The sequence below is a fragment of the Crotalus tigris genome, unplaced genomic scaffold (assembly GCF_016545835.1).
Source record: "Crotalus tigris isolate CLP2741 ecotype Arizona unplaced genomic scaffold, ASM1654583v1 scf7180000018525.42219311030:4301911, whole genome shotgun sequence".
In the NCBI taxonomy this organism is placed as follows: domain Eukaryota; kingdom Metazoa; phylum Chordata; class Lepidosauria; order Squamata; family Viperidae; genus Crotalus; species Crotalus tigris.
The window spans coordinates 3,049,103-3,075,362 of NW_024097057.1; the positions used below are offsets into that span (position 1 = coordinate 3,049,103).

The window sequence follows — 26,260 nt, forward strand, 5'->3', positions numbered from 1 at the left end:
ATAGACATCAAACTCCAGATTGTAGAAACCTTTGAAACAGTTTCAGATCAAACTTTTTACTACAATCAAGTCTGAGACAGTATTTCCAGCAATCTGGACTCTCAAGCTTTCTTTTAAAAAAACAACAGCGACCTGGAATAGTGACGTCTGCATAAAACTTCTCAGCGATCAAGACCTTTGTGCGCCAAAGTAAAACAAAAGTAACATCAGAGTTTCAGAAGTTTAATTTTGACTCCTCCCATCCTCTCGTTGGCACAAAACTGGGAATGAAGACATACTATGCAGTTTTGAGTAGAAGCCAACACCACCCACCCCGACCCACTGTTGGGGGTTTGATAGAGCCGCATTCTGTAGGCAAAGTAAATGGCCCAGTAAGACAAGGTTGCACTCTTAAATTCTGGGTAGCTCCAGGGCTGATGCTGATTACTAGCAAGACCTTTTTGTCTGCAGGGCGTGTGACAACAGCCAAAATCTAGATGCAAATTTTTCAAAGGAATGACAATCAAGGGGTGGAAAGCAAGGAGTCCTGAAAGCGATCCCAACTGAGAAGGGAGTCTGGAACACAGCCTGCGTTGGTCCACCTATTCGTTTACGGATCCCCTACCAAGTCCAGACTTCCTCTTTATTAGAGAAACTGCCTGTTGTGTCCAAACCATGAAACACCACCAAGGAAGCTGTGAGTTGCTGCTCTTCTTTCAGGAATCCTGAAGGTTGTTTTCGCTCAGGAGGATTTTCTCACCAGGCTTAAAGGCTGGCATGCCTCGGTAAGGGCAGCTGGCACAGCGGAAGGCGTCCCCCAGGTAGCACTAGAGAGAAACAGAAGTGGCATCTGAAGAAGGCGAAACCACCAGGCAAAGAGCAGCTAGCCTTCAGGGCGACTGATGCCCTCAACCAGGCTGAGCCCGAGGGGGGGGGTGTCAAACACATCATCAGTTTGGAACCTCTGCGCCCCTGAAAGAGACCTAGGTCCTAAGTCCAGTCTCCCTACCACCATCACGAAGTCCACTGACTCCTATCTGGTACCAATTCACTTTGACCATGCCTGATTTTAGAACTTTTGTGGTGGACATTAAGCAAATGTTGGGGTCAATAAGGAAACAGAACAGGTCTTAGGTGAATACCACAGTCGTTAAGTGAACACATTTTAGCCAATGGGCATTTTTTGCTGAATACCAAAAAGTAAACTGGGGACAGGCACCTCTATTAAATTTGATAACTAAAATGAATAATCCAGCTAGATAAGGAATGGGAGGAACACTGTCACACAGCTGCTGTATCAGGTGATCGATGCCTCCAGATGCCTCTCCACAAGGAGAAGGGTGTGTAATCCTGAACCTGCTCTCCTGAATCTATATTGTGTTACAGCAGCAAGATCCAAAATCCACCATGCTCTAATATGCGTGTCACGTATGCAGATGATGAATGTGGATGTTGGCTACTGATTCCTTACATCAAAAGAACTATAACTTTAAAACATCTAGTCAATTGTTTGAAATGCCATCAATCAAACTTGTGAATGAATCAAGCCCAGCATCTCTATTAAAAACAAAAATTAAACTGGGAGCATTCTAATGGGAAAGGCATTTCCTTCTGTGAGAAAATAAATAGCATTTTCTAAAATAGCATTTTCTCCATATTTCCTACTTACTAAAAATACATAAAAGCAATAAATAAAAAATGAGCAATGGCCTATTTTTTTCATTAAATCCTTATTCTATAAATGATCACTATAGTTAGGACATGTGGCTGGCATTATATTCTAATTGCTGTTGGACTAAACAATATCTGGATCAAGACTGGAAACAAAGCTTTTACATTGCCACAGGCAGACTTTGGCTGTGCACTTCTCTTCTCCTGCTCTAGTTCTTCAGCAAGGCCACAGGTGCTGTAGAAGAAAGAGATGCAGTAAGTTTAATAAGCATGAAGAGACACTGAAGATTGCCTTGTCCTTGCAAATCCTCTCTGCCAGAGGAAACATCTACACATATCGGTCTTTCCTTTCTTGTTTTGCTCATTTGTTTTCAAAAGAGGAAAACGCCAAGAATTGCCAATTTAATGTTGTCAATGTATGTACTATTAAAACTCTCCCATCTCTTTGTTTGTAACCTTCAGTGGTGTGAAATGGTGCATTGTAGGACAACAATTTTTGAATCAAGGTAGCTCAAATGGGCTAACCTAAAGAATGCACCCAAAATCAAGGACTCATTACTCCCATGAGATTGAAATTTCAAGAACTGTACAAATTTCAAACTTGTACAGGTAGTCCTCAACGTACGATCCACAATTGAGCCCAAAATTTATGTTGCTAAGTGAGACATTTGTTAAGTGGGTTTTGCCCTATTTTATGACCTTTCTTGCCACAGTTAAGTGAATCAGTTAGTAATGCAGTTATTAAGGGACTCTGGCTTCCCCATTGACTTTGCTTGTCAGAAGATTGCAAAAGGTGGTCACATGACCCCGGGACACTGCAACCGTCATCAATATGAGTCAATTGCCAAGCAACGGAATTTTGATCACTTGAAGTCAAGACATCTTAAAATTGCCAATTTAAAAAACCCTGATTTAGGTGGTTTTCACAAGATTGCAATCTAGTCTGCATTTTCTCTGCAACATTTTTCTTATCTTGTTTCAGGTGTGTGTATGTACAGGTAAGTCTTTGACTTATTTTAACACTCACCAATTCTTACAGGCTTTCCTCTTTCCAGATTCCTTACAAGTAGGTGCTTTGAGAGATGCTGGATCTGGCTTTTTCAAATCCTCAGGAACCAGAAGCTCATCTGAATCCAGGAGATCCTGAAGACAATAAGGACTCATAGAAAACAAATCCCAAAACAATCCTTGATCTACAGGAAGCAAAGATGCCTGTACAGGTAGTCCTCAACTTACAACCTCAATTGAGCCCAACATTTCTATTGTTAAATGAGACATTTGTTAAGTGAGTTTTACAACCTACCACGTCCTCATCATCCATGTCGTTGGCTGAAAGAGTCCAGAGTTTTGCAGCCGTGGGATCCACCCGTGGTTTTTCTGAAACAACCAGTTGACCACAAAGAACACAATTGTAAAGATGATGTGATAAGCCTCAAAAATTCTTCTGTCCTATGATATGAAACCATCTGGGGGATTTTTGATACCTCAGAGCTAAGATTTTGGAAGACAATGTATTCTTTAATGGTCCATTTAAACAAAAAATTATAATCATGGAAAGTCTGATTAGTATTATTCTTTTCCTCTGAAAAGAGTCAAATGAGATCTATAATTGAGACAGGACCTGTTAATCAACAGCCAAAGGACCAGGCTTTTGAGAACTAGTTTGGTATGGAGGTGAAGGTGCTGGACTGGGAGACTGGGAGTTGTAGTCATCCCTTAGGCATTGAACCAGCTGGGTGACATTGGGCTAGTCAATTCTCTTAACCAACCCACTTTACAAGGTGGTTGTTGTGGGGAAAATAGGAGGTGGGAGGATTATATTTACTGCCTTGATCTGGGCAAAATAATGGCAGGGTATACACCGAATCTCAATTTACCCATACTTAGGATGATTGCTAATGATGTTCTTAAGGAAACCTGGGGGGGAAGATCTGAGAAGACAAAGTCTCTCTGTTTTTCTTACCAGTTGTTGATTTCTTGACAGTGGAAAGCTTGAGCTGACTTGCAGATCCAATCTCAAAATTAGGCTTTTTGCCTTCTAACTGAACTGCAAGAATTTCATTGCATTGCAGATCCAGATGCTTCTGGATAGCCTGAATTTGTTCTGAGCTTAAAGTGTCCTTCTGCAGCTGGATAGCAAGGGGAAAAAACAAGTTACTTTACTGGTTAATCCATCCAGCCAGGGAAGACCTGAACAAGTGCTAATTTATTATCCATGGTGGCTAATTACAAACAAAATAACACCCCCCTATTAAAGGAAGATTTTTCCAGAGGCATTTTTGCTTATTCACTAGGTAAACCCAATCTTTTGCTTCTCAAATGTATTTTGTTATTTCCTTCGAAGTATGATCTGAGATTATAAGGTTGCTGTATTGCATATTTTATATATACTTCTATCAAACAGTTTTATAAAGCCGTATTTTTGAACAGCCGCATAAAGGCCTCTTTAAAGCGTAGTCTTTTATAACAATCTCTTGAAAACTCAACATCAAAATGCTTACCTCTTTTACTTCAACCAATCCAGAGAGTGTTGCGATTGTTTGTAGTTTGCTTACTGTCTTGAGTTTGTCATTACCTGAGAAATAGAACATGTAGCCAATATCCATAAATAAAAGTAAGTTATGAGGAGAAAAAAAGAACCTGAGATTTTTTTTCCAAATTACTCCTGATAGAATACATTGATTTAATAAAGGAATGCAATAGGATCAGGCTTCTCTTATGTACTTTCACAATTTTCTATTTTCTTAAAATAGAAAAAAAAGAAATAAAAAAATAGCCACAGAATTACAGGAGATGGAACTTAGGAGAGGTGAAATCAGCAGGGGTGCAGTTTTGGAGCCAGATAGTAACAGCAAGAGCTATTTCAAAAGCTGTTTCTCGCTGTCCAGAATGGGGGCTTGTGACTGGATAAAATTAAACACCGCTCCTCTTCAAACAGGTGCATCCTGGGCTACACATGGTCTCAGCCACTGACAGCATTAGATTAATTCTGTTTGGCCCAAAAACTAATGAAAGTCACACCTGGCTGTTCCTTGGAAGGGATTTTCCAGTAAATATCAGGGTTATTGAGGCTGAACTGGGAAGCCAAAAACACGTCATGGAAGAGACAGTTGTAGCCCACTTGCAGGATATTGTTAAGAAAACTCCATGGATGTATCCAGGTAACCATCAAAAGTTGGGCTAAACTCAAGAAGAAACGACCTTTTGGAGTACATATCTCCCTCCAAAGGGCTCCCCCCCCCCAGTACTCCCATGTTTTAAATACAAGTATGTTTAAATCAGCCAAATCTGTACTGGCCTTTATTCTCCACAGGTATAAAAGTGAGGGTGGATTAGATGAATAGAGGCCCAATTAATGGACAAAGGTAAGAGAAGGACTAAAAGCTTACCTGTTTTGGTGGTCACTGCTTCTTTCAAAAGGACACGACCTCCAGGCTTCACAATCCGAGCTATTTCAGCAAGTACCTCTGTGCTGTGCTGCATTAGACTGCCAGGAACCAGCCCCGATAGAATCACATCAAAGCTGGACTCTTTGTGGGATGCTGAGAAAATAAAATGGTAGGCATATACAGGATATGTACCTACTTACCAGTTTAAGTATATGCGCGTACCCATCATGCTAGCTGGGGAATTCTGGGAGTTGAAGTTTAAACAGCTTAAAATTGTCCAGTTCAAAAAACACTGCTGTAGTCGCTAATGAATTAGATACAATGAATAACTGTTTGTGGAGTCAGAATGACTTTGGAAAAGTGCTTCCAAGTGGCAATGCTGGAAAACTTTGTGGAGTTCTCTCTGCTGTACTAGATTAAAGGAATAATCTCAACACATAGTGTCTGAGCAGTTTTTACCTGTAACTACAAGTACTCATTTCATAACCATTAACTGTGCGACATGGTTGTAAGTGAAACACCATGTGACTATGCTAACTTACATCATTTTTGCTAATGTTAAGCAAGTCATTGACAGTCTTTAAGTGGGACATCATGTGACTACAACTTGCAGTGAGACTGCCATCTTCTTTAGACTTTGCTTGTTGGAAGCCGGCTATGAAATGCAAAAATAGCAGTCACATGACTGTAGGATGTGGCAACAGTCATAAATGTGGACTGGTTGCCAAGTGTTCAAATCTCAATCACGTGACAGCAGGGATACTTTGACAGTCACAAGTTCAAAGACCTGCTATGTCTCCTCAATAGGGACATCATAACTTTGAACAGTCATTAAACAGAGCAGTCATTAACCAAGTACCATCATGCATAGAGATAAGCACAAGTTTTCTAATGTATTAATAATAATGAAGAATTGTCCTTTATAAATGGAACAAGTTATCTTTAACTAAAACATATTTACCATGATAACAAATACTTCTGAACACTCACAGTAAAGCAGCTGATTGACGTTTTCTACAGAAATATGACTTTCAGCTCCAATAATTGCTTGAACATCCTGGACAAATTTCTGGAGTGCCTTGGGAGAGGCATAACTATCGCAAACCACAGCCACTTGTTCACCGAGAGAGATCCCGTACTCTGCCATGTTGGAATTAATTCAAGATCTGAAAGAAAGCAGACACTGTTCCCTAAAATAAAAAAGACAAAATATAGCAAATAAAGGTTCAAATTAATACAATATTTTTGAGGAACTCTGAGTGCATTCAAAAAAACCTTAAATTTAGAAGGCATTATGTTGAGGAATTGTATACTTTTCAATTATATTTTCTCAGAAATGAGAAAATCCGAGGGAGACAGGGCATTAATATGAAATATAAACAAATAAACGGGGTTGCAAGATCCTATCTGGGTCAGCTACATTATTCTTAACTATTCCTATAAAGTTATGCGGTTAACACAGAAAGCCTGTTTTATATGCAAATGGAGGTTTAAGGGGATAGAGCTATACCTGTGTTAACAGTAATTGCAAAAGGATGACAACAAGAATGTATGTTGGAAACTGCTCAATTCTTTTTCAGTGCCTCCAAAATGGCATTTTTGCCATTATACGCAATATAAGTGCCAGTGTAAAATAGTTTTAGCTGTATTTCCTTTTTTGTTCTGTCTTTATTATGTCTTGTGCATGCCATAACAAGGGGGTGATGTGATAAGTATGTTTGTTTATTCAATGTAAAATCATAGCCCAAAAACTACAACAGTAAAAACGAAGCCTTACCGAACACAGCCCAAAAGCCTGAGAGAATTAAAAACGCTCTGCAATACTTATTCAATAATAAAGTATTTAAGTTACTGGGTCAGAATTTGATCGCTGCCAAGGATGCAGAATCATAGTCACCAGCCAGCAATAGATTAATATAAAAACTGTCTCTGCATTCTGGGAAGTCAGCTAACAGCAGTGCAATACATGTTTTATTATAGATATTGGCTCTATAACCGATAATTAAACATGTCTTAAGAATTCCATTACATTTGACCTTTAATAGCATAATCTATTGTAATAAGCCATTATTTTGAATTTTCTTTCTGGACAACAGTAGGCAAGGCGTCATAGTTAATGTACGGTACCTACGGGCACCAACTAAGCGGTGAGGAGGGAAGGGGCTGCCTTATACAAAAGCAACAGAGAAACAGGACACTAAACCCTCTCCCCAACTCCTTGTCCCCTCCTTTCCCTTCAGCCAAGCCTAGTTCCAGGAACATGCCTAAAATGTAGGAAAATAAGAAGGGAAATAGTCAGTTTGGTCTGATGCAGGGGTCCCCAAAGTTGGTGACTTGTGGACTTCAACTCCCAGAATTCCCCAGCCAGATTTGTGGATGTCAACACCCAGAATTCCCCAGCAGCATGGCTGGTTGGGGAATTCTGGGAGTTGAAGTCCACAAATCTTTAAAGCCGCCAAGGATGGAGACCCCCTAGTCTAGTGATTAAGGCACCAGCCCAGAAAGCCTTGGCCATCTTTAAATTAAACATTTAAATGACGTCATCTTTAAATTCTCTAGCGCAGCATTTTTTTAAGCTGTGTCTCGAGGACCCCCGGGGGTTCCCCCAAGTCCCCCCTCAGGGCTCTGTGAAATCAAAATTATTTACCAGATGTTGAATATTTTTCCCCAAAATTTAAAGCAAGGTCCCTCTTCTTATCGGATTGGGGGGAGGGGGGAATTGCGTGAAAAATAGGGCTTTTCCATTTTTTTGTTAAGGTTTCCAAAGACCAAAACTGACACTTTCGTAGCGAGATTCACACACACACCCCCGGCCCCAAAGACAGACCTCGACCCTCTCCTTCCCAGCCCAGAGAGCAATTGTTAAAAACACTTTGGAAATCCTGAGGAAAACAAGGCCGAGCGAGGGATTAAGAGGGCCCGCACGGTCGTCCTAACCGCTGAGGGCGCGCGTTGCCCGGCCCACCTCTCAGGGTGGTTGTGCGGGGGTCTCGGACAGTCCCTTGGGCTCCCACAGAAAAGACGAGAAGGAAAAGGCCTCCTCGGCGCAACGGCCCCGCCGGGAAACCTCCCCGCTCTGCCCTCGCCTACCGGTCGCCCCTCGTGCTTTTCGGCCCGGCAGCCGTCCTGCTTTTCTCCTCAGCTGGATCTGCCCTTTTCAAAGATGGCGGCGGAGCACCGGTGGAAAAGCTGCCCCCGCCCCCCTCGACCCCGCTTCAAAGATGGCGCTTACGGCACCGGAGTTCAAAATGAGCGAGCGGAATCTATGATTGGGTGGAGACCGCACGTGGGGGAAACTGGGAGGCCTTAGCCTATCGCGGGCGCCTCGCTCCCTCCTCCCCCTTCCCGAGGCGGTCACGCCCAGCCCCCGCTTCTTAGATGGCGCCCGCGGCGGTTCGCCCCGCCTCCTTTGCCCGCCTCGCTCGTCGCCCGACTCAAAGATGGCGGCGGCCGCGGCGGGGCTGAGGCGATCGGCCCGGGGGCTGCTGCGCTGCCCGGCGGGTGAGGTGCTCGGGGGGGAGAGCGGGGCTCGGGCACGGGGGGGAGGAGGCTCTTGGCTTCCTCCGCTCCGGGAGAGGCGGGATCGAGCGCCCCGCAGTTCAGGCGGGAGGAAGGGAAGGTGAGGTGAAGGGCGAGGGAGGCCCTTCGGGCCGGCTCATTTGCATACATCAACGTAGGATGCCTTCTTGAAGGGATCCGGGGCGAGGCGAGTGGGATTACACCCCCTATCATCCACGGCCGAGGCGACTGTAGGGCCCATAATGCACATAGTTCCCCGTGGGAGGGGTGCCCCCGCTGCGCCTGCGCGGTAGGTTGGATAGAGAATAATCCCCTTTGCAACTTGGGCAACCAAAACGCTCTTGGACCCTGCTCCTCTTGACAGCCTGGACTGGAATACCCATAAGTCCCAGCCAGCAGCTTGTTAGAGATTCTGGGGATGGGAGTCGAGCTCCGACGGTTCCCTCTCTTGGTGCCGGTGGATCTTCTCTCCTCCTGGTGTTTGCTGACCACTGAAGGAGCTTCTCTGCTTGGAGCAAAGTCTGGCCTTGGATTGCCTGATTTTTCTTGCAATTTTCACTCCTGAATTTGGATGCCATGAGAATGCAAAATGGCAGCCGGTGCCCAATGCTTTATTTTATTCCATTCATTCATTCATTCATTCATTGATCCTAGTAAGCTTCGGTCGCCTCATCTCTAAGAGGCTTACAGATTTTCAGAATGGCAACAAGGTTAAAGCTAATAAGCATAACCATTCAATAAAACAACATAGTCATAAATAACATCACAGACTCAAAGAAAATCTCTCTGTCTCTGTTTCTCTCTCTGACATGACTGAATGGAAGAAAAAAACAGGCACAATGGCACACATTAAAAATGAAATTTAGTTGCTTGCTCTCAAAGCGCACACATACTTAACACACATTTAAACCTACTATAAACGTGTGTAGACCTACACCCTTACATATGTAACATAAATATTAATCACTGTCCATCTTGAATACATAATGGAAGGAGGAAGCTAGAGAGTTCACAAGGTTAATACTGTATGGAACAAAACTGTGACTGAATCTGGATGTGTAGTGTCCCAGACAATCCTGTGGACCCTGCTCAAGCAATGCTTATGTGCTATGTCCTGGGATGGAACTGCCAATAATCTTTTCACCCATCCTTGCTACTCTCTGCATTGATGTCTTTGAACGTTAATATTGGAGAAGACGCCTAAGAATTTCATGAGCAGCCAAAAAAGCAAACAAATGGATAATTGAAGAAACATTGATCCAGAAATTTTCCTTGAGGCACACAAGACCAAGCTCACATTTTTCAGACAGATCATACAAAGACCCACCTTGCAAAAGTATATAACTTGGTGAAAGATGGGATGAGGGAAAAGGGAGAGGAGAAACAACAACAAGGTAGATGGACTCAATCACAGTAGCACTGCGTGCACTGTTGGAAGACTTGAGGGATCAGGCTGAAGACCAGTCGTCTTGGAGATTGCCTGGAGGTGATGCTAACTTGATGGCACATAACAGTCAAGGAGAAAGAATATTTTAATGGGGTTATGGTTTTCTAGATAATTGCCAGCATCATTTGTAGGTCATCATTGGAAGTAGCCTTTATTAGAAACTTTCTTTCGCACGTTATGAAAGAAGGCTTGGATTTTTAAACAATACTTGTCTGGCCTACCAGTGACATATTTTGTAAAGGGTGTACATATGTCTTCTTAGGTAGCATGATTTTGTGCATAGGTCTTTTGTAGGCTTTGAATTCTGAAATGTATAAGGGAGCCTTCACAGCATACAAGATGATTCATTAGGTTTTTGTGTTACTCAACTAATTTCTGTTTTCAGTCTTTAGAAGCCAGTTGTATCAATCTCAGCGGACCTTCCATCCTGCAGTGGCGCTGCAAAGAATTTCAGAAGAACAGAAACAGCCCCCCTTCCCACCTCCCAATCCTCCACATTCAGCATCTTCTCCTGTGAATGAAAAGCATCCAGGCTCACCCCCTAGGTAATCTGCATAATTTCTGTCCAGAATGACTGTGAGCTTTCTTCTTTCCCCAAAGTAGCAATTCTTGGCTTTGAGAAAGTATAATGTTTTAGTGAGTAATTTAGTAGCTGGCATTCTTCCATCTTGCTCTGAGGATGTTACAAGCAACATCCAAATTGACAACTGAGCAATTTTGTGTACTGCGTGTCATTAGAATGATTGGGTATGCTATCCATGCACTTATAAACATTCATAGATAAATTCTGCCTAGCTTTACACAAATGCTAAGTCATAACGTAGTTTATTTGATGTACGTCTTAACGTTTTTATCAAAGCTGCCAATAATGTTGTAGCCAAAAATACTGTTTTCTAAGCAAACTATATCTTAACCATTTATCAAACAAAAGCATGCATGGTTTCATGATGGCATCAATTATAATTAGGAAAAATAATAAAAGCTTTGGACTTGTAAGACATGCCTTCCTATGTTTTTACCCCTAGTTACACAGATCAGGGTGGTGAACAATCAGAGGGCTACGAGAGTGAGGAGCAGCTACAGAGTCGGATCCTGACAGCAGCTCTAAAATTTGTACCCACCTATGGCTGGACAATGGATGCAATTGCAGAAGGGGCTAAGGTTCGTATTAAGAGAAGCAGCATGTTAAGAGACCCAGAGGGATGGGTGCTTTAGCTTAGCTCAGAGGTCCCCAAGCCTCAGGCCACGGTCTACTCAACTTTTTCCCTTCCTTCAGTCCATAGGGCTCTCTGTTGCCGCAGCAGGACTTTTTCACAGTGATGGCAGCGAACTGATTCTCCACTTCGTGTCCCAGAGTAACTCCAGACTCACTGAACTTCTTGAGGAACAGCACAAGCTGGTACAGCTTGGTCAACTGGAGTAAGTCCCAGGCAGAGCAGGGGAAGGGGCGCTGCTACATTAACCATCTAAACAGCAATGAGTGGGATGGCAGTGGCACTGAGCACAGGGAGGTTTCTCCAGAACGGTGCTTCGGCAGGTAACCTGTCTTGGCATCTTGAGTACAGACCTTGAGCACGAGAGACAGGCAAGAGCGAATTGCACTAAATAATTCTTCTCTTTTGAAAGGAAGAAGAAGACAGACCAGTTTGTAAAAGATGCTTTGGAAGCGAGGCTGAGAATGCTCATTCCGTATATTAAAAAATGGCCTCAGGTATAAAACTAATCTGCTTTTCTTGGTGTTCTTGCAATGTTCCTAGATTATCTCAGTGCGTTTAGAACAGAGCATGTCGATGGTTGAATGCTTCTCTGTTTAGAAATGAACAGGAGAGGTTCCTACTTGGCGGACGCAGCAGAGAGAAATTACTTCTTTTTTCTCCCCTCTTGGGCGAATGAACTCCCAACCCCCAGCCTGAACTGATCTTCTTTTCTTGCTTGGATGGATCCCCCAAAAGGAGTTTTTGTCAGAGAGGGAAGACAGACAGCAGTGTATAAGTTTTGTTCCTTGGCTGGCTCTTTTATGCGATTGGGTCTTTGTGACCTTCTGAAACAATTTTTAAAAGTCTTTTGGGCCCTAAGTAACGCAGTGACATTCATCAAGTTAAAAAAAGTTTGTGTTTGTGCATTAATCCATGCCATATGATTTGTCTGTGTAGATGGCTGGATATAGATAAGAGGTAAATGATAGGGAGATAGACGATGATTGATAGATAGACAGATAGACATGATATTAATTAATTTTTCATATTTTGGAACCGCCATCTCCCTCAAAAAGATACTCTTTGTTGTAGTGAAGGATAGGAGAAAGGAGAACCATATCTGTTGTCTTGACTTTCTGTACAAGAGGCTAGAATCTCATACATGAATAATAAAAAAATATTCACTTCCCATTAGATCAAATTTATCAACATCTAATTCCTATTAGATGGCCCCAGAAATCAGAATGCCATGGAGCACCCACAACTTCATTCCCCCCCTTTTTTTCTCCTGTCCTTTGCCTTTTCCCCAAAGTCTCCCATAATACTTAGAAGATTAAAACATCTGGAGGGTTGTAGGTTAAGAATGTTCCTCTTTGGTTAACCCGTTTCTCTGGTTTTCCTTAGGCTATGAGCGTGTTGCTGATGCCACACAATATTCCATCCAGCTTCAACCTGCTTACCACCATGGTGGATGACATCTGGCACTATGCAGGGGATCAGTCCACCGATGTAAGTCTGGGGAGGCTGTGGAAAGGTTGGAAATATGCTGCTTTGCAGGGCAAATATATTTGGGGCTACAAAATGTGCAGTTCAGGGTCAAAGGAGGTAGGCGTAGGACATATATTCACTGGATTCACATGGTCGGCTAGACCAGGTGTGTCAAACTGCTGGCCCACGGGCCGGATGCATCATAGCAAAACCACACCTACCCCATTGCTGGCAATGGCAAAAAAGTTAAGACACATCACATGACGTTGCGAGTTTGACACCCCTGGGCCAGATCACTGTGGCTTTGGCTCTGGCTCTGACTTAATATGGATACTGATTTATTGTGACTTGTAAACCATGGCTTAGGGCAGGGATCTCCAAACTTGGCAACTTTAAGACTTGTGGGCTTCAACTTCCAGAATTCCTGAGGCAGCCATCCTGGCTGAGGAATTCTGGGAGTTGAAGTCCACCGGTTGTAAAGTCACCATAGTTGCTCACCCTTGGCATAGAGCAGTGTTTGTCAACCGTGACAACTTTAAGATCTGTAGTCTTCTAGGAGTTGAATTCTGCAGATCTTGAAATTGCTAAGTTTGAGAAACGCTGGCTTAAAAAAGATATACCTGTCCACCTGCTACAACTGCAGTTGCTTGGTTCCTGGCATACGACCCTTTAAAATTATGTCCAGCAGAAATTGAAGCAATATGGGAGATTAACGGGATTGGTGTGACTTCATTCAGGGTTGCAGAAAAACTCTCGCTCCCACCTGCTAGATTCAGGCTGCTGTGGACTGCAGGGAGAAGACACGTTCAGGTTTCACGTAGTTCATAGTAGTCAGTATTTCTAATCACCCTGGCAAACCTGTTTTCCAGGAAAGCATAATTGAGAGAGTGCATGCAACACTCGTGCTTAGTTTCTCAAGAGAAAAGGGTTAGGTCCATGAGCAAAAGACAAGGGCAAAGGACATCTGTTAATCCATACGAGTGGCTTGGGGGTCAGGCAGTACAGCTAGTCCTCAATTTACAACAGTTCATTTAGGGACCCTTTGAAGTTACAACAGCACCGGAAAAAGTGACTTATGCCTGTTTTTCAGACTTAACGAGAGTTGCAGGAGCCACAGGATCAAAATTCAGACGCTTGGCAACTGACTTGTATTTATGACGGTTGCAGTGTCCTGGGGTCACGTGTTTGGTCTTTTGTGACCTTCAGACAAGCAAAGTCAATGGGGAAGCCAAATTCACTTAACAAACGTGTTACTAACTTAACAACTGCAGTGATTTACTTAACTGTGGCAGGAAAAGTCGTAACATGGGGGCAAATTTACTTGACAATTGTTTTGCTTAGCAACATACCTTTGGGGCTCAATTGTGGTTGTACGTTGAGGACTACCTGTATCCAGGCTGCCCTGGTTCTGGATCAGAAGATACGTTTTGCGTTTTGTTTTATAAATTCAAATTAACTTTTTCCATTCCAGGCCACAGAACAGGCTGTAGTGTAGTGATAGACCAGATAGGGCTATGTTTCTATTTTTGCCCATCTTTCTAATATTTATGAATCACCATTTCTTTCTTGAAGACATCTGAAGGGTTGTGTGATGCAATTTTATAAAAACTATGAATGCTGCCAAACTGTAAATCATCAGATCGAAACAGATAACACTTTTACAACTGGTTTAATTCTGCCAATGAGTAAATCCATGCCGCATTCAAGTTTTCAGGTTGGAAATTGGTCTCTTTTGGTAGAAGTCAGCAAATAAGGGGAGTGGGGAGTCTTTATCTTTAGGGCCACCCAGAGTAGAACAGGCATTTGCCTGGGTGAAATATGGTTCTGCTCTTCAGATTCTTCTCCTTCCAGCATGCCAGAAAAGGAAAGATTCTGTTTGAAAATGTTTTAAAGCAGTTACCTAAAATACTCAGTTCTTAATGATGAGAGCCATTGGATTTTTTTGGGGGGGGGGTGGAAATAAAAACAGAGTAAATTACAACTTAATTAAACCAATTAATGAACTAGTTGACCTATTATAAAGAGAAGAAAGGGATAAGAAGAGCTTAGCAGGGCCTTTTAATAAATGGTTTTAATAAGCCTGTGCAAGCATAAAACAGCAGCTACTGCAGTAACAAATAAATGGCAAACAGACAAATTAAAGGAATAAACTAGAAGAAAGCCAAATAAAAGACAGAGATCACACTAGGAAACTAAAGTTTTTCTGGGAGTATGCAAATTGTAGTGGAGCTTTTAAGAAATTCAGCTTCCACAAGAGAGCCTGGTTTACTTTTTTTCTACTTCTGCTGTCTTGGAAATTGGGAAAAAAACTTTTTTTTTTTTTTGCTGTTTCTAATTTATCAGTGCAGCTCTTTGGGGCAGCACAAGATGTAACATTTATAGAGCTGGAAATGGATGCCCTTTTCCACACTGGATAGCATGGAATGGAAAGTGAAAATCTGCTTAGAAAGTATAGACTTGCTTACAAGATACCTGTCTGTCAATTCAATTCCATTCAGAATAGAGCTGGAAAGGACCTTGGAGGTCATCTAGTCCAACTCCCTGCTCAAGCAGGAGACCCTATACCATTTCAGACGTGGCTATCCAGTCTTTTCTTAAAAACCTCCATTGATGAAACATCCACAATTTCTGGAGGCGAGCTGTTCCCCTGGTTAATTATCCTCACTGTAAGGAAGTTTCTCCTTAATTCCAGGTTGCTTCTCTCCTTGATGCCTTTGGGTGTTTTGGAAAATAAGTTGACCCCTTCCTCTTTGTGGCAGCCTCTCAAATACTGGAAAACTGCTATCATGCCCCCCCCCAGCCCTTCTTTTCTCTAGACTGGCCAAATCCAAACCCTGCAGTAATTCTTCATATCTGTTAGTCTCCAAGCCTTTAATCGTCTTAGTTGCTCTTCTCTGCACTTTTTGTGATTAAAAACATGGGTAGGAGTTTCATATCAATGTAGTTTGCAAAAGCTTAATTTGTTATTGGGTTTCACGTCTTCTGAGTCTCTTAATTCCGGGTCTTGCAGATAAATTGGTACACTCGCCGAGTAGTCCTGGCTGGAATTTATAACACCACAGAACTTGTGATGATTCAGGATTCCTCCCCGGATTTTGAGCACACGTGGTCCTTCCTATACAACAGAGTTGCTGACGCAATGAACGTGGGCCACACAGCTAAACAGGTGAGTTCTAATTATGAATTTGTGACCAGCTGACCCTTGTGCCATGCAGGTCTTCCAGTGAGATGGTCAAGCTCTCTCCTTCCACCCTCCAAAGTCACAAAAGTAACCTCAACTTACCCCCAATCACTTAGCAACTGTTTGAAGTTAGAGTGGAACCCTCAAGAGATACTTATGACGTGATTCTGATGGCCACGGGGCCTTCCCGTGATCCCTTGAACACGTGTTGGGCGCTTAGTAATTGGGCTGCATCTATGGCTGCTTGCCGCGACTTGTGGTCACGCAAAGTGCCTGCTTTTGGTTTTCGGCAAAAACGTCCCACCGCAAACACATTTGCTTAACAGCCCTGGCATTCTGCTTTACAACCATTGCTTTCGCTTAATGACTGCTGCCCAAAAAAGTCATCAAACTGGGCCACGTGATGGCCTGTTTTATGACCAGGCAGGTGTGGCAGGATCGATTACAGTTGTAAGTGTGAAGGCCGTGTTAGGGGCGAATTCTGGGACTTCAGCGCATCAGGAGGGCATCACTGTGGCTGGATTTAGGACGTTTCCTGATTGCTTTTTGCAGAAATGTAAAAGCCAGCTTGTAGTTGAAGTTTTCCATCTCTGTGGTTTGGTTCTTCTAGGTCAAGGCAACTGGAGAGGCCCTTCTTCAGGGAATTCTGGGCGCTGCTGTTACCGTGAGTAATTCCAGACACCGGATTTCCCACCACCTTTGCTCGGAACCAGTCTTTCCCTCAAGAATGTTTCTGCTGTTACAGAATGGAAAAATGCAGCGAAGTATCGTGGTTTCTTTAAAAGGGGTGGGTGGGTGGGATATGTGAGCTGCCCTAAATAATGGTTTTTCCTGAAGTAATTCATAGGGATGACTAGTCTTAGCTGAATGCCTTTCATCTCGGAATCATCTTTGCAGAAACAGATACAAATAACGTGCAGCAAGCCCTTTCTCCCAATTAATTTCACCCCAATTAATTTAAGGAAGAAATGTTCATTTCTTTTAATGGGATTAAGTTATTTCATAGCGGAATGCAGGAAGGGTGCTTTAATTCCAGCCTAGTGTTTTGCTGAATTCCTTAGCCAGTTCACTCAAGAAGTCCAGGAGTTTGCTATATGGAGTTTATTCTCGGCGTGCCATTTTGATCTAGTGGTTAAAGTATCAGTCTGGAAACCAGTAGAATGAGTTCTAGTCCCACCTTAGGCATGAAAGCTGGGTGGTGACTGGGTCAATCACCAGGAGGCGGTGAGTTCTAGTCCCACCTTAGGCATGAAAGGTGACTGGTCATCACCAGGAGGTAGTGAGTTCTAGTCCCACCTTAGGCATGAAAACTTCCACATACTTGACATCAGACAGCAGTGAGATTCAGCCAGTTCACACCAGTTCGGCAGAACCGGTAGCTAATTTTTTGTTGCCCAGGCTCAGAATGGACTTCCGAAAGCGACATCCCACACAGAGAACGGGCTGTTCACCTATTTGAATCCCACCACTGACATCAGATATTGTTGTATTCATATTTCCCAAAGCAGCAATTGAGTGTTTGGGGGATCCCTTAATATCCCGTGAACTCAGATGCAAGGGCTAGTGTTTTTTTTTGACAGATAGGGTGATTTTAAGCACTGTTGCTTGGATCAACATTCATGGCTTGGGTGGGATTCGCTGTCAGGAAACGTCTAACCGTATCCCATTTTGCATGCTTGCAGCTTCTAACTTTCTCATGGTCTCCCCCATTTTTTTCTTTTAAAATGTTTTACTGTTTTTGTATCTGACAGTTCAAGAATCTCAGCGGCCTCAACCAGCGTCGATGAAGCAATTTAGCCACTAGATAGGAGCCTTTGAGCATTTCTTCTGAGACTAGCAAAGAAACGGTGTCCTGTAAATCTCGTCACAAGAACGTGAAACTGTCACTTACTCTGTACCACCGTTAAAACAAGCACACCATTTCATCTGTCTTGATGTAAAAAAACTTGGCTTTTTTTGGAGCACGTGGAATTGCTGGCCACCCTGGTGATCTATTCAACCAACAGTAACCCAAAAAATTAAATTCTGTGTTTACCAGAACGGGTTTAAGTTTGAGAAGATGATAGAAGGGTGACAGAAGTCCTTGAGGCTCCAAATTCTTTAGGTTTTAGACCCCAACACCCTTCTTTTCATTTTCCCCACCTGGATATCTTAAGTCTGTCTTGGCCACAAACTGACTTATGTTGTATTTGTGGAATTGGCAAAAATGACCTCCCAGCACTTCTCAGTTTAAAATCCAGCATTCTGCTCTGCTGTTTGTTGACAGTGTATTTATGGCACTCTTGTGAATATATATTTTCCTGTATGTTTGGACACGTCTGTATGTTCATTAAAAAATAGTGAGCATTTTTCAGTGTTACTGTTTACCATTCCTGTAGAACAACCTCACAGCTTCCATGGGAATTACTGGGAATGTGAGAGTGTTGATAAATCCTCGATCCGGCCTATCCCTCTAGAAAATACTTACAATTATTCCTGGGCTTCTTTCTGAAAGATTTGGAACATAACTAAGCTTACTCCAGAATAAATCATATTGACCACTGTAGGTTTTCTCAATATGTACTCCATAAAATCCAGCACTCTGCATTTCTGCCCTTTTTTACTGAATGGATTTGATCCAAGATGTAAGAGCCCCAAGGCTGTTTAGAAATTGAAAAGCATTTGTGGTTCTGCTGTGCAGTTCAAATAAGCTTCAGTTTGCTTACATGGTGAAGAACTTTAGAAAAGATGATAAATGTCTCATGTCTATAATTATTCCAAAAGTTCTTTTGGCCTTAAGGTGATTGCTTTTTTACATGAAGAATTCAAGCCTATAATAGGAAGTGGATAAAGGCAAACATGTTAGTTATTTCTGAGTTGCAATATTGGCAATGCTGCTAGTTCACTTCAAAAATGGATTTTCCCAGTTCTTTCACCTGTATTGTAAATTGAGGGCCATTTTGTGAGTTTTTGTTTTGACTGGTTGGGTTTTCACAGAATAGAACAGAATAACGAGAGTTGGAAGGGACCTTGGAGGTCTTCTAGTCCATCACCGTTCAGGCAGGAAACCCTACAGCATTCCAGACAAATGGCTGTCCAGTCTCTTCTTAAAAATCTCCAGTGATAGAGCGCCCACAATTTCTGTTTAATTCCAGGTTGCTTCTGTCCTTGATTAGTTTCCATCCGTTGTTTCTTGTCCTGCCTTCAGGTGCTTTGGAAAATGTGTTGACCCCCTCTTCTTTGTGGCAGCCCCTCAAATACTGGAACTCTGCTATCATATCTCCCCTTTTAAGTAACTCCATGTGTTGTTCTTTGTTCTTGAGGCCTGACAGGAGAGTTGCTGTAATGTGTATCTTGGCAACCTCTGGATGGCCATTTATTTTCCGCCCTTGCCAGTTCTGTATTTCTCAACCTTGGCAGCTATCAGATGAGCGGATTTCAACTCTGCTCAATCCATGCTGGCTGGAGAATTCTGGGAGTTGAAGTCTACACACCTTAACATTTGGTGATACTGAGAAACAGCTTCAGCCTTATCAATTTTCCGGTCGGAGCTTGAAGCATTTGAAGCCTGAAGCATTGCCCACCTCAAGTCTTGAACCCCGGGCCCCAAATTTGCATCCACAATTCTGCTGCATTTTGAGGTCCCCACCCCAACCCCCCGCTTGACGAAAGAAATGGTAAGAGGCAACTGTGAAGCAGTGGTGATGCTGTGGCTAATTTAATATCAGGCTCAGAATTGTGTTTTGTTTTTGCAGATGGCCTTGGGAAGAACAGCATAGGAATTCTGGGGAAAATCATCCGTTACAAAACATTTGGGTGCTTTCACTGCAGCCTGTGGCCTCTGATCCCACCCCACCCTTCCCCTCCCCTCCCAATACATTGGCGTTAAAATAGACTTCAACTGGACTTGGAGCTGAGCTAGACATTGGCCGTTCCCTTCTGTTCCACGTTTCCTCTCCCGGCTTGGAAACGTCTCTTTTCTCACACACAGGATCCAAAACACGGTTATTTACACATACAGAGCACAAGAGAGGGTAAATATCTCCAGCATTATTGAGAGAGAGAGAGAGAGAGAAAGAAAGGAACAAAGTAAAGAACACACACAAAAAAAACCCACTACCAATGGTACGACTATAAAAAGATAGCCCTTCTAAAAGTTATTCAATAAATAGTAAAACTAGAAAACCAATTGCTTTTGTTAAAAAAAGTTCAGCATAGGAAATCCAGGTGCTCCGTGGAAGCATTTCACCAAGATGAGCCCTTCCCAAGCTGGTGGTCTCCAGATCTACTGGGGCGTCAGATCACATCCTCCCTTGGCAGTGCGGACGAGTGGATTATGGGATCTGGAGTGCTACATCCGGAGAGCACCAGCTTGGAGAAGGTTGCCTTGACTAACTGTATCGGGGAAAGGAGGGAGGGTGGGATGTGGGGAGAAGGGGGCTTTTCAAGAAGGAAAGCAGAGACTTCCTTCAACAGAGTCCTTCAAAGCATGGAAAGACATTTCCTCCACTGTGCTTCTGTCCGAAGGCCAAGCCATGGTCAAGGTGCCAGGCTAAAAATGGATCCTCTTTTGGACTATCCAGAAGAGAAAAAGAAGCCGGGAATTGGAAGAAGGGGGCTTCTGGAAGCGAGCAATTGATTGTCTCCTGCCAATCAAAAGGAAGGTTTGGACTGACCGGTGGGCCCACAGCTTTTTTGGCCTTGGGGACTGAGAAAGGAAGGAGTGGTCAGCACTAGCCCCTTGGCCAGGCCTCGGGCATGGTTTATTGGGGTAGAGGTAGGAATTACGCTTGAGGAGAGGCAAAACTTTCCAACTGGAATGTGACGAGATCTTCCAATCACCCCCTGCTCAAGGAGGCCACCCCAATCTGCTTCCCTTCTCGCAATCGCCGGCTTCCACATTGTGCTGAGGCAATGGTTGGCATGAACCACGGTTGGTTGAATAAGCCACATGGGACTGAGTTTACCTGCTAAGCTGTAAATCCCGCTGGGCAAACCCAGTGGCTGGGTTCGCCCCACATGCTAACTAAAGGAGGCTTGCGGCAAACTGAATCATTATCTCCTCCCTTCGGGAACCACCTGGGTCTGTGGCTCGTGGGAACAGACCTCCAACAGAGCACCCGTGTTTGAAAGGGAGAGCCATCCCGCCCCTTTCCCGCAGCTCACGCTCTGCCCCCAAATAGCCCCGAGGAGCAGCTTTGGGGCTTAGGAAACAGAACCGGCTCCGCCAATGCCTCAAACACCCCCCCTCCACCCGCTTGCCCTGAGCTGGCAGCCCCATGGAGAGAGCACAGCAGGAAGAAAAGTTGTGCTACCCTTGCAGCTGGAGAGGAAGCTGGCTTCTCCAGGCAGAGCTGAAGGGTCTGTGAGGAAGCACTGGTGCGCAAGTTGCGTTTCCGAGAAGGGCAGGCAGAGGCTTTGCAAATGTCCCCGAGGATGCCTTTTGTTGCTCTTCTCTCCCCTGTAAGGTTGTTGTGCCAAAGACAGGGTTTATTTGGGGCCTCCCAAAGACCTGGTTTAGGTCTGCAGCATGGATCGGCAGAGGAATGAGCTGGCAGCCCCTCTTCTGGCCCCGCAACCCCTCGGGGTCCATCCTTCGGCTCCCAAGTGACGTGGGAAGACTTCGCTCTGCCCCTGTCCAAGGCGCTGGCCCCAGGTGAGAAAGGAAGATGCCCCCCCCCGGGGATCCAGCCCTCCCCCTGATTGTCTAAAGTTCTTGCCTTGATGGCCATCAAGAGAGGTCCGTTCCGGTGAGACCTCTCTCTGGATATATAGGATATGCATAAACAATACAATATATTGAAAATAGTTGTAATAATATATAGCTAGTCCTTCTCAGAAGATCTGGATGCCCGCTCACATCCTGGGCCAAGCAGGGCTCGCTGGCCAGACTGTCCACAGCGCCTGGACCTAGAACGTTCGTGTTTGATGCACCTGGGGCAAAGCCTGCTCCGTTTCTCTGCAGCAAAATGGCGTCCCTGGGCCTTTGGTGGAAGGGCAGGAGCAGGTGAAAAACCCTCGGTTCCTTTGCCCGAGTTGGCATCCCAACGGCTTTCCTCTCTGGGCACTGAGCGGCCTCACTGGGTAGCCGAGGTGGCGTCTTTGCTGTCACTCTTCCCGCTCTTGGAAGCGTTGGGCTTCAGTAAGATTAAGCGGTTCAGGAGATCAGTCTCTGAGCTGGCCTGGGGACCGGGGTAGGTGTCACCTGTGGGCAAAGGGAGATTTTGTCTGGTTCAAGTCTCAAGTTCTTTCTCTTTTTTTTTTTTCTATCAGAAAGACCTACAAATTAGGGACATATGGATAGTCCTCAACTTACAACAGTTCAATCTAGTGACCGTTCAAAGTTACGACACTGAAAAAAGTGACTTACGACCATTTTCACACACTTATGACTGTTGCTGCATCCCCAAGGTCAAGGGATCAAAATCCAGGTGCTTCCTATTTACGACGGTTGCAGTGTCCCTGGGGGTCATGTGATCAACTTTTGCGAACGTCTGACAAGCAAAGTCAATGGGGAAGCCAGATTCACTTAACAATAATGCCACTAATTTAACAACGGCGGTGATTCACTTAACAACCGTTGCAAGAAAGGTCGTAAAATGAGGCAAAACCCACTTAACAAATGTCTCACTTAGCAACATAAATTTGGGGCTCATTTGTGGCCGTAGGTTGAGGACAACTTGTATAACATTCAACACTGAGCGAATAAAACAGGTATAAAACAGACCATAGAAATATAGGAAGTGTAAAAAGTGAGTAAAATAACTAGGATTAAAACTAGATGACATTCATCCAGTAGAGTAAGGGGGAGTGGAATGGAACAGAATGCAAAAAAGATAAATTCCCAGGAAAAACTTGAAAGGACTTTGTCTGTTTATGATATCTGACTTAAAAGCAGCTCTTCTGAACTGCCACATTAGCAGCTGCGGCACTTGATTGACTTTATTTGAACTCTGAAACAAAGCAGGATTAGACCCCGTTAGAATGCTAAAATAACCCCACAGCTGGTGGAGAAGTAGAAAAAACAACCAGCAAGAAAATGCCAACCATGTAGAGCTGTCAGGAAAATAAGATTGGAATTCAACTCAAAACTTTTTTCAGAGTTAACAAACATACAAATGCCCCTTGCAAGAAAGCTATTTGCCTCTTGATAAGAGTTATCTATTTCTGCCATGTGGCCTGTTACTTCAGCCTCACCCCCCCCCCCTCAATGTGGTCTCCAAGAGATTATCCCAGTTCTTAACAAAAAATGGACTGTCCACTTCTATTTCAGAACTGGAGCTGTATTTAATCCAAGCAAGCTTAAACTCAGTTACTGATGACTGACCCACTGCCTTGGCTGGAAGTGGGTTCCAAAAGCTACTCTTTCTGTGAAGACATACTTTCTATCATGACTTTTGAACTTCTCTCTGTTAGTTTGAGGTGATGCCTCCTTGTTCTGCCTTAATTTAATAATTTAAATTATATGTAAAACTGATTGTTCCTACTGCTGATGTGAATTCTTTTATAGCTGCTTTATTATGACCACTATCAACTTTTATCAGACGTGGGCAACCTTGGATTCTTTGCTGTTGCATTTGAATATTATAAATATCTACATAATTCCCCTTGGGAGCTTTAGAGAAGCCATCAGAGAGAACATCACCAATTGCTTCCAACAGAGATAGAGAACGACTCTGAATGAAGGAGCATTTTAAATAAATGAATTCACTGGACAGGATCCAGACACAATTGAGCCTTGCTTTCTTAGCTCCAGAGACAAAATGGAAAGATGCAATCTGGAAATTGATAGGGAGTTTAAAAGGGCCTAACTCCATTTGCACTGAGCCCCTGTATATTAATATGGAATGGAACACAGTAGGCAGAATGATTGACTGCAGAATATCATCTTAATGTTGCATTAAATTAAAGCTGTCCTGTCAGATTGCTTATATTTAGCAGTGTACTAATCCAGAAAAAGCTTTTCACGTCCAAGAAGGATGCAAGAGCAGTCAAAGAAGAGAACATCAGAACATCAGAGTTGGAAGAGAGTTTGGAGGTCTTCTAGTCCAACCCCCTGGTCAAGCAAGACACACTTCAGACAAGTGGCTTTCCAGTCTCCAGTGATGAAGCACCCACAACTTCTGAAGGCAAGTTGTTCCACTGGTTGATTGTTCTTACAGTCAGGAAATTGCTTCTTAGTTCTAGGTTGTTTCTCTCTTCGTTCAGTTTCCATCCATTGCTCCTTGTCTTGGCTTCTGGTGTTTTGGTAAATAGGTTGATTCCCTCTTCTTGGTGGCAGCTCCTCAAATACTGGAACACTGCTATCATGTCACTGCTAATCCTTCTCTTAGACTAGACATACCCACTTCCTGCAACCATTCATCATGTTTTAGCCTCCAACCCACTAATCATCTTTGTTGCTCTTCTCTGAACCCCTTCTGTACAGTCTCAACATCTGCTTTGTATCACAGTGACCAGAACTGTATGCAGTATTCCAAGTGTGGCCTCACTAGTGCAGTATAAAATGGTACTAACACTTCACATGATCTTGAAACTATCTGTCAGGACTGCCATCTTCAGCTTGTTCACTTTGCTGGCATTCTCAGGGAAGGGGAGAGGGAATTTAGGGTATGGGAAGGAGAAGAAAAATGGCGGAAAGGGAGACCTGTTGACAAAAGCCAGAGGTGCCAAACCAGAGGTGCCAAAAATAAGCCAACCATCCAGGACACCTGGCCTGGGAAAAGAACACAACACTGCATCAACAGGCGCCAAACATCCAAGCAGTTCCCAAAACATCACAACGGCATGCTATTGAAGACTGATAGACCGGTCAAGGTGGGGGGCAGGGAACAGGGAAAAAGTTGTAATCTTTGTGTGAGAATATTCAGATCTAGCTTTATTTTTGCTGCAACCCACTTAACTTTAGTAACAGCACCTATCACTTCAGCTGAATGGAGTCAAGGGTCTTTCTTTCTTAGAGACCGAAGTTGGGGCAGGTCTGACATTATTCCTAGGCTGAATGGACAAGATGAGCACTCACCCCCGTAGCTGGAAGACTCGGCAATGTTCTGTGAGCCGGTGATGTGATGCCAGTAAGCGCTGCGTGGCAACATGGTGGTAGGTGTGCAGGGATAGGAGTAATGCTCTGTCCCCTTGTTCAACAACTGGAAAAGAACAAAGAGCTGGAGGTCAGCTTCCAAAATCTGAACTGTTTTAAGGTTGTTGTTTTTACTGGTTTTAGTTTTTAAAATGTTTTTAAAATATATTTTCTGAGCTGTAAGCTGCCCAGAGTCATTGAGATAGGTGGCCATAGAAAATGAATGAATGAATGAATGAATGAATGAATGAATGAATGAATGAATGAATCTGCAGAGGGGAACACTCAGTAAAAGGGCTGTGTACAATGGGAAAGAGAATTCGTATGAAAATACTTCAGAGTTCCCTTGAAGAAGTCTTATTTATCTCTATTGGTCTGGCACAAAGGGGCCACTTTATGAATTAATTTAATTAAAATGTGGTTGAAACAGCAACGTTTCTTTCATTCCTCTCCTCCCAACCATATCCAGCAGTCAAAATGCTTTGCTATCCTGCATGCTCTGCTGCAGCGGGTTTTTTTTTCAAAATTTGGCACCTTTGAGATGGGTGGACTTCAACTTCCAGAATTCCCCCGCCAGCCAGAAGCCCACCCATCTTAAAGTGGCCAAGATTGAACAACACAGGTCTACAGGAAACTGCACTGATGCCACCCCATGTAATCTCATGAAACTTCTCCCTTTCTCATTCATGGCATGGGGTTTTTTGGTTTCCGTCTTCCCCTTGGAAAACATCGGTCTAAAAAAGAAAGCAAGCAGGATACCCTCTCACTTTGGATCAACCTCCAAGCTGTAATTGTGGTTTGCAGATCTCGGACTGGGAAAAAGAGGCCAATATCTGGCCCTCGTGCTACACTCAGTGTTTGGGAAAGCTTTTCAAGTGGGTGTCTGGAATGTGACACTAAACAGTCTGGATATAAAGAGATAAGGGCTCCTCCAATGTGGACAATCATGAGGTTTCGGATAATGGAAGGCTCTGGTTTTTATAGTGCCTTAATCTAGGCTTAAGGGCTGTGCACAGTTCCCAAATAATTCAGGTTTTATTTTTTTTGCTCTGAGGTGGCGCTAAACACTCGCCTCCCCCTTTGCCATTCTAGCGACATCACAACCACAATCTCACTCCTCGGAGTCCACAAACAGGGCCCCAAACCACTTGACAAAAAAGCTAAACAAGCCAATCTAATGTATTTACTTAATTTCCCCCTTCCATATGAGCTTCTAATGGCTGCTGTTGGGCACGGCAGGTGAGTTAAGATATTTATATAAATTCATGCTGTTAGACCAGTTTCTCAAGCACAGCAACTTCAGCTCCCAGCATGGCTGGTTGGGAGTTCTGG

The 26,260-nt window shown here is 43.6% G+C and overlaps 3 protein-coding genes across 8 annotated transcripts in view; 1 reads left to right on the forward strand and 2 right to left on the reverse strand.

Annotated features, from left to right (window-relative positions):
- Positions 1-206: 206 nt before the first annotated feature.
- On the reverse strand, positions 207-8,264 carry CIAPIN1 (cytokine induced apoptosis inhibitor 1). Of its 3 annotated transcripts, none has more exons than XM_039353738.1 (9): positions 8,130-8,264; positions 6,030-6,229; positions 5,040-5,192; positions 4,152-4,225; positions 3,614-3,779; positions 2,954-3,027; positions 2,678-2,793; positions 1,816-1,885; positions 207-806 (listed from the first exon to the last, which is right to left on the reverse strand). In XM_039353738.1, exons 2-9 carry the CDS (start codon positions 6,184-6,186, stop codon positions 696-698), a joined length of 921 nt encoding a protein of 306 aa, XP_039209672.1. In that variant the 5' UTR covers positions 6,187-6,229; positions 8,130-8,264; the 3' UTR covers positions 207-695. The 3 variants fall into 3 exon arrangements, with proteins under 3 accessions (XP_039209672.1, XP_039209674.1, XP_039209673.1); XM_039353740.1 differs by having other exon boundaries at positions 6,030-6,205; positions 8,130-8,222; XM_039353739.1 differs by lacking the exon at positions 8,130-8,264 and adding an exon at positions 8,005-8,028.
- A 133-nt stretch (positions 8,265-8,397) lies between these two features.
- Positions 8,398-18,218, forward strand: COQ9 (coenzyme Q9). The gene is made up of 9 exons (XM_039353743.1): positions 8,398-8,540; positions 10,391-10,550; positions 11,031-11,166; positions 11,282-11,424; positions 11,632-11,716; positions 12,606-12,710; positions 15,700-15,855; positions 16,481-16,534; positions 17,622-18,218. Exons 1-9 carry the CDS (start codon positions 8,480-8,482, stop codon positions 17,655-17,657), a joined length of 936 nt encoding a protein of 311 aa, XP_039209677.1. The 5' UTR covers positions 8,398-8,479; the 3' UTR covers positions 17,658-18,218.
- A 1,320-nt stretch (positions 18,219-19,538) lies between these two features.
- Positions 19,539-26,260, reverse strand: part of DOK4 (docking protein 4) — a 38,524-nt gene continuing 31,802 nt past the window's right edge. For all 4 annotated transcript variants that reach the window (XM_039353751.1, XM_039353748.1, XM_039353749.1 and 1 more), the window contains exons 8-9: positions 24,872-24,995; positions 19,539-22,054 (exon numbers count right to left, since the gene is read on the reverse strand). In XM_039353751.1, the coding sequence (XP_039209685.1) occupies positions 21,927-22,054; positions 24,872-24,995 (252 nt within the window). In that variant the 3' untranslated portion in view covers positions 19,539-21,926. The remainder of the gene's footprint in view (positions 22,055-24,871; positions 24,996-26,260) is intronic.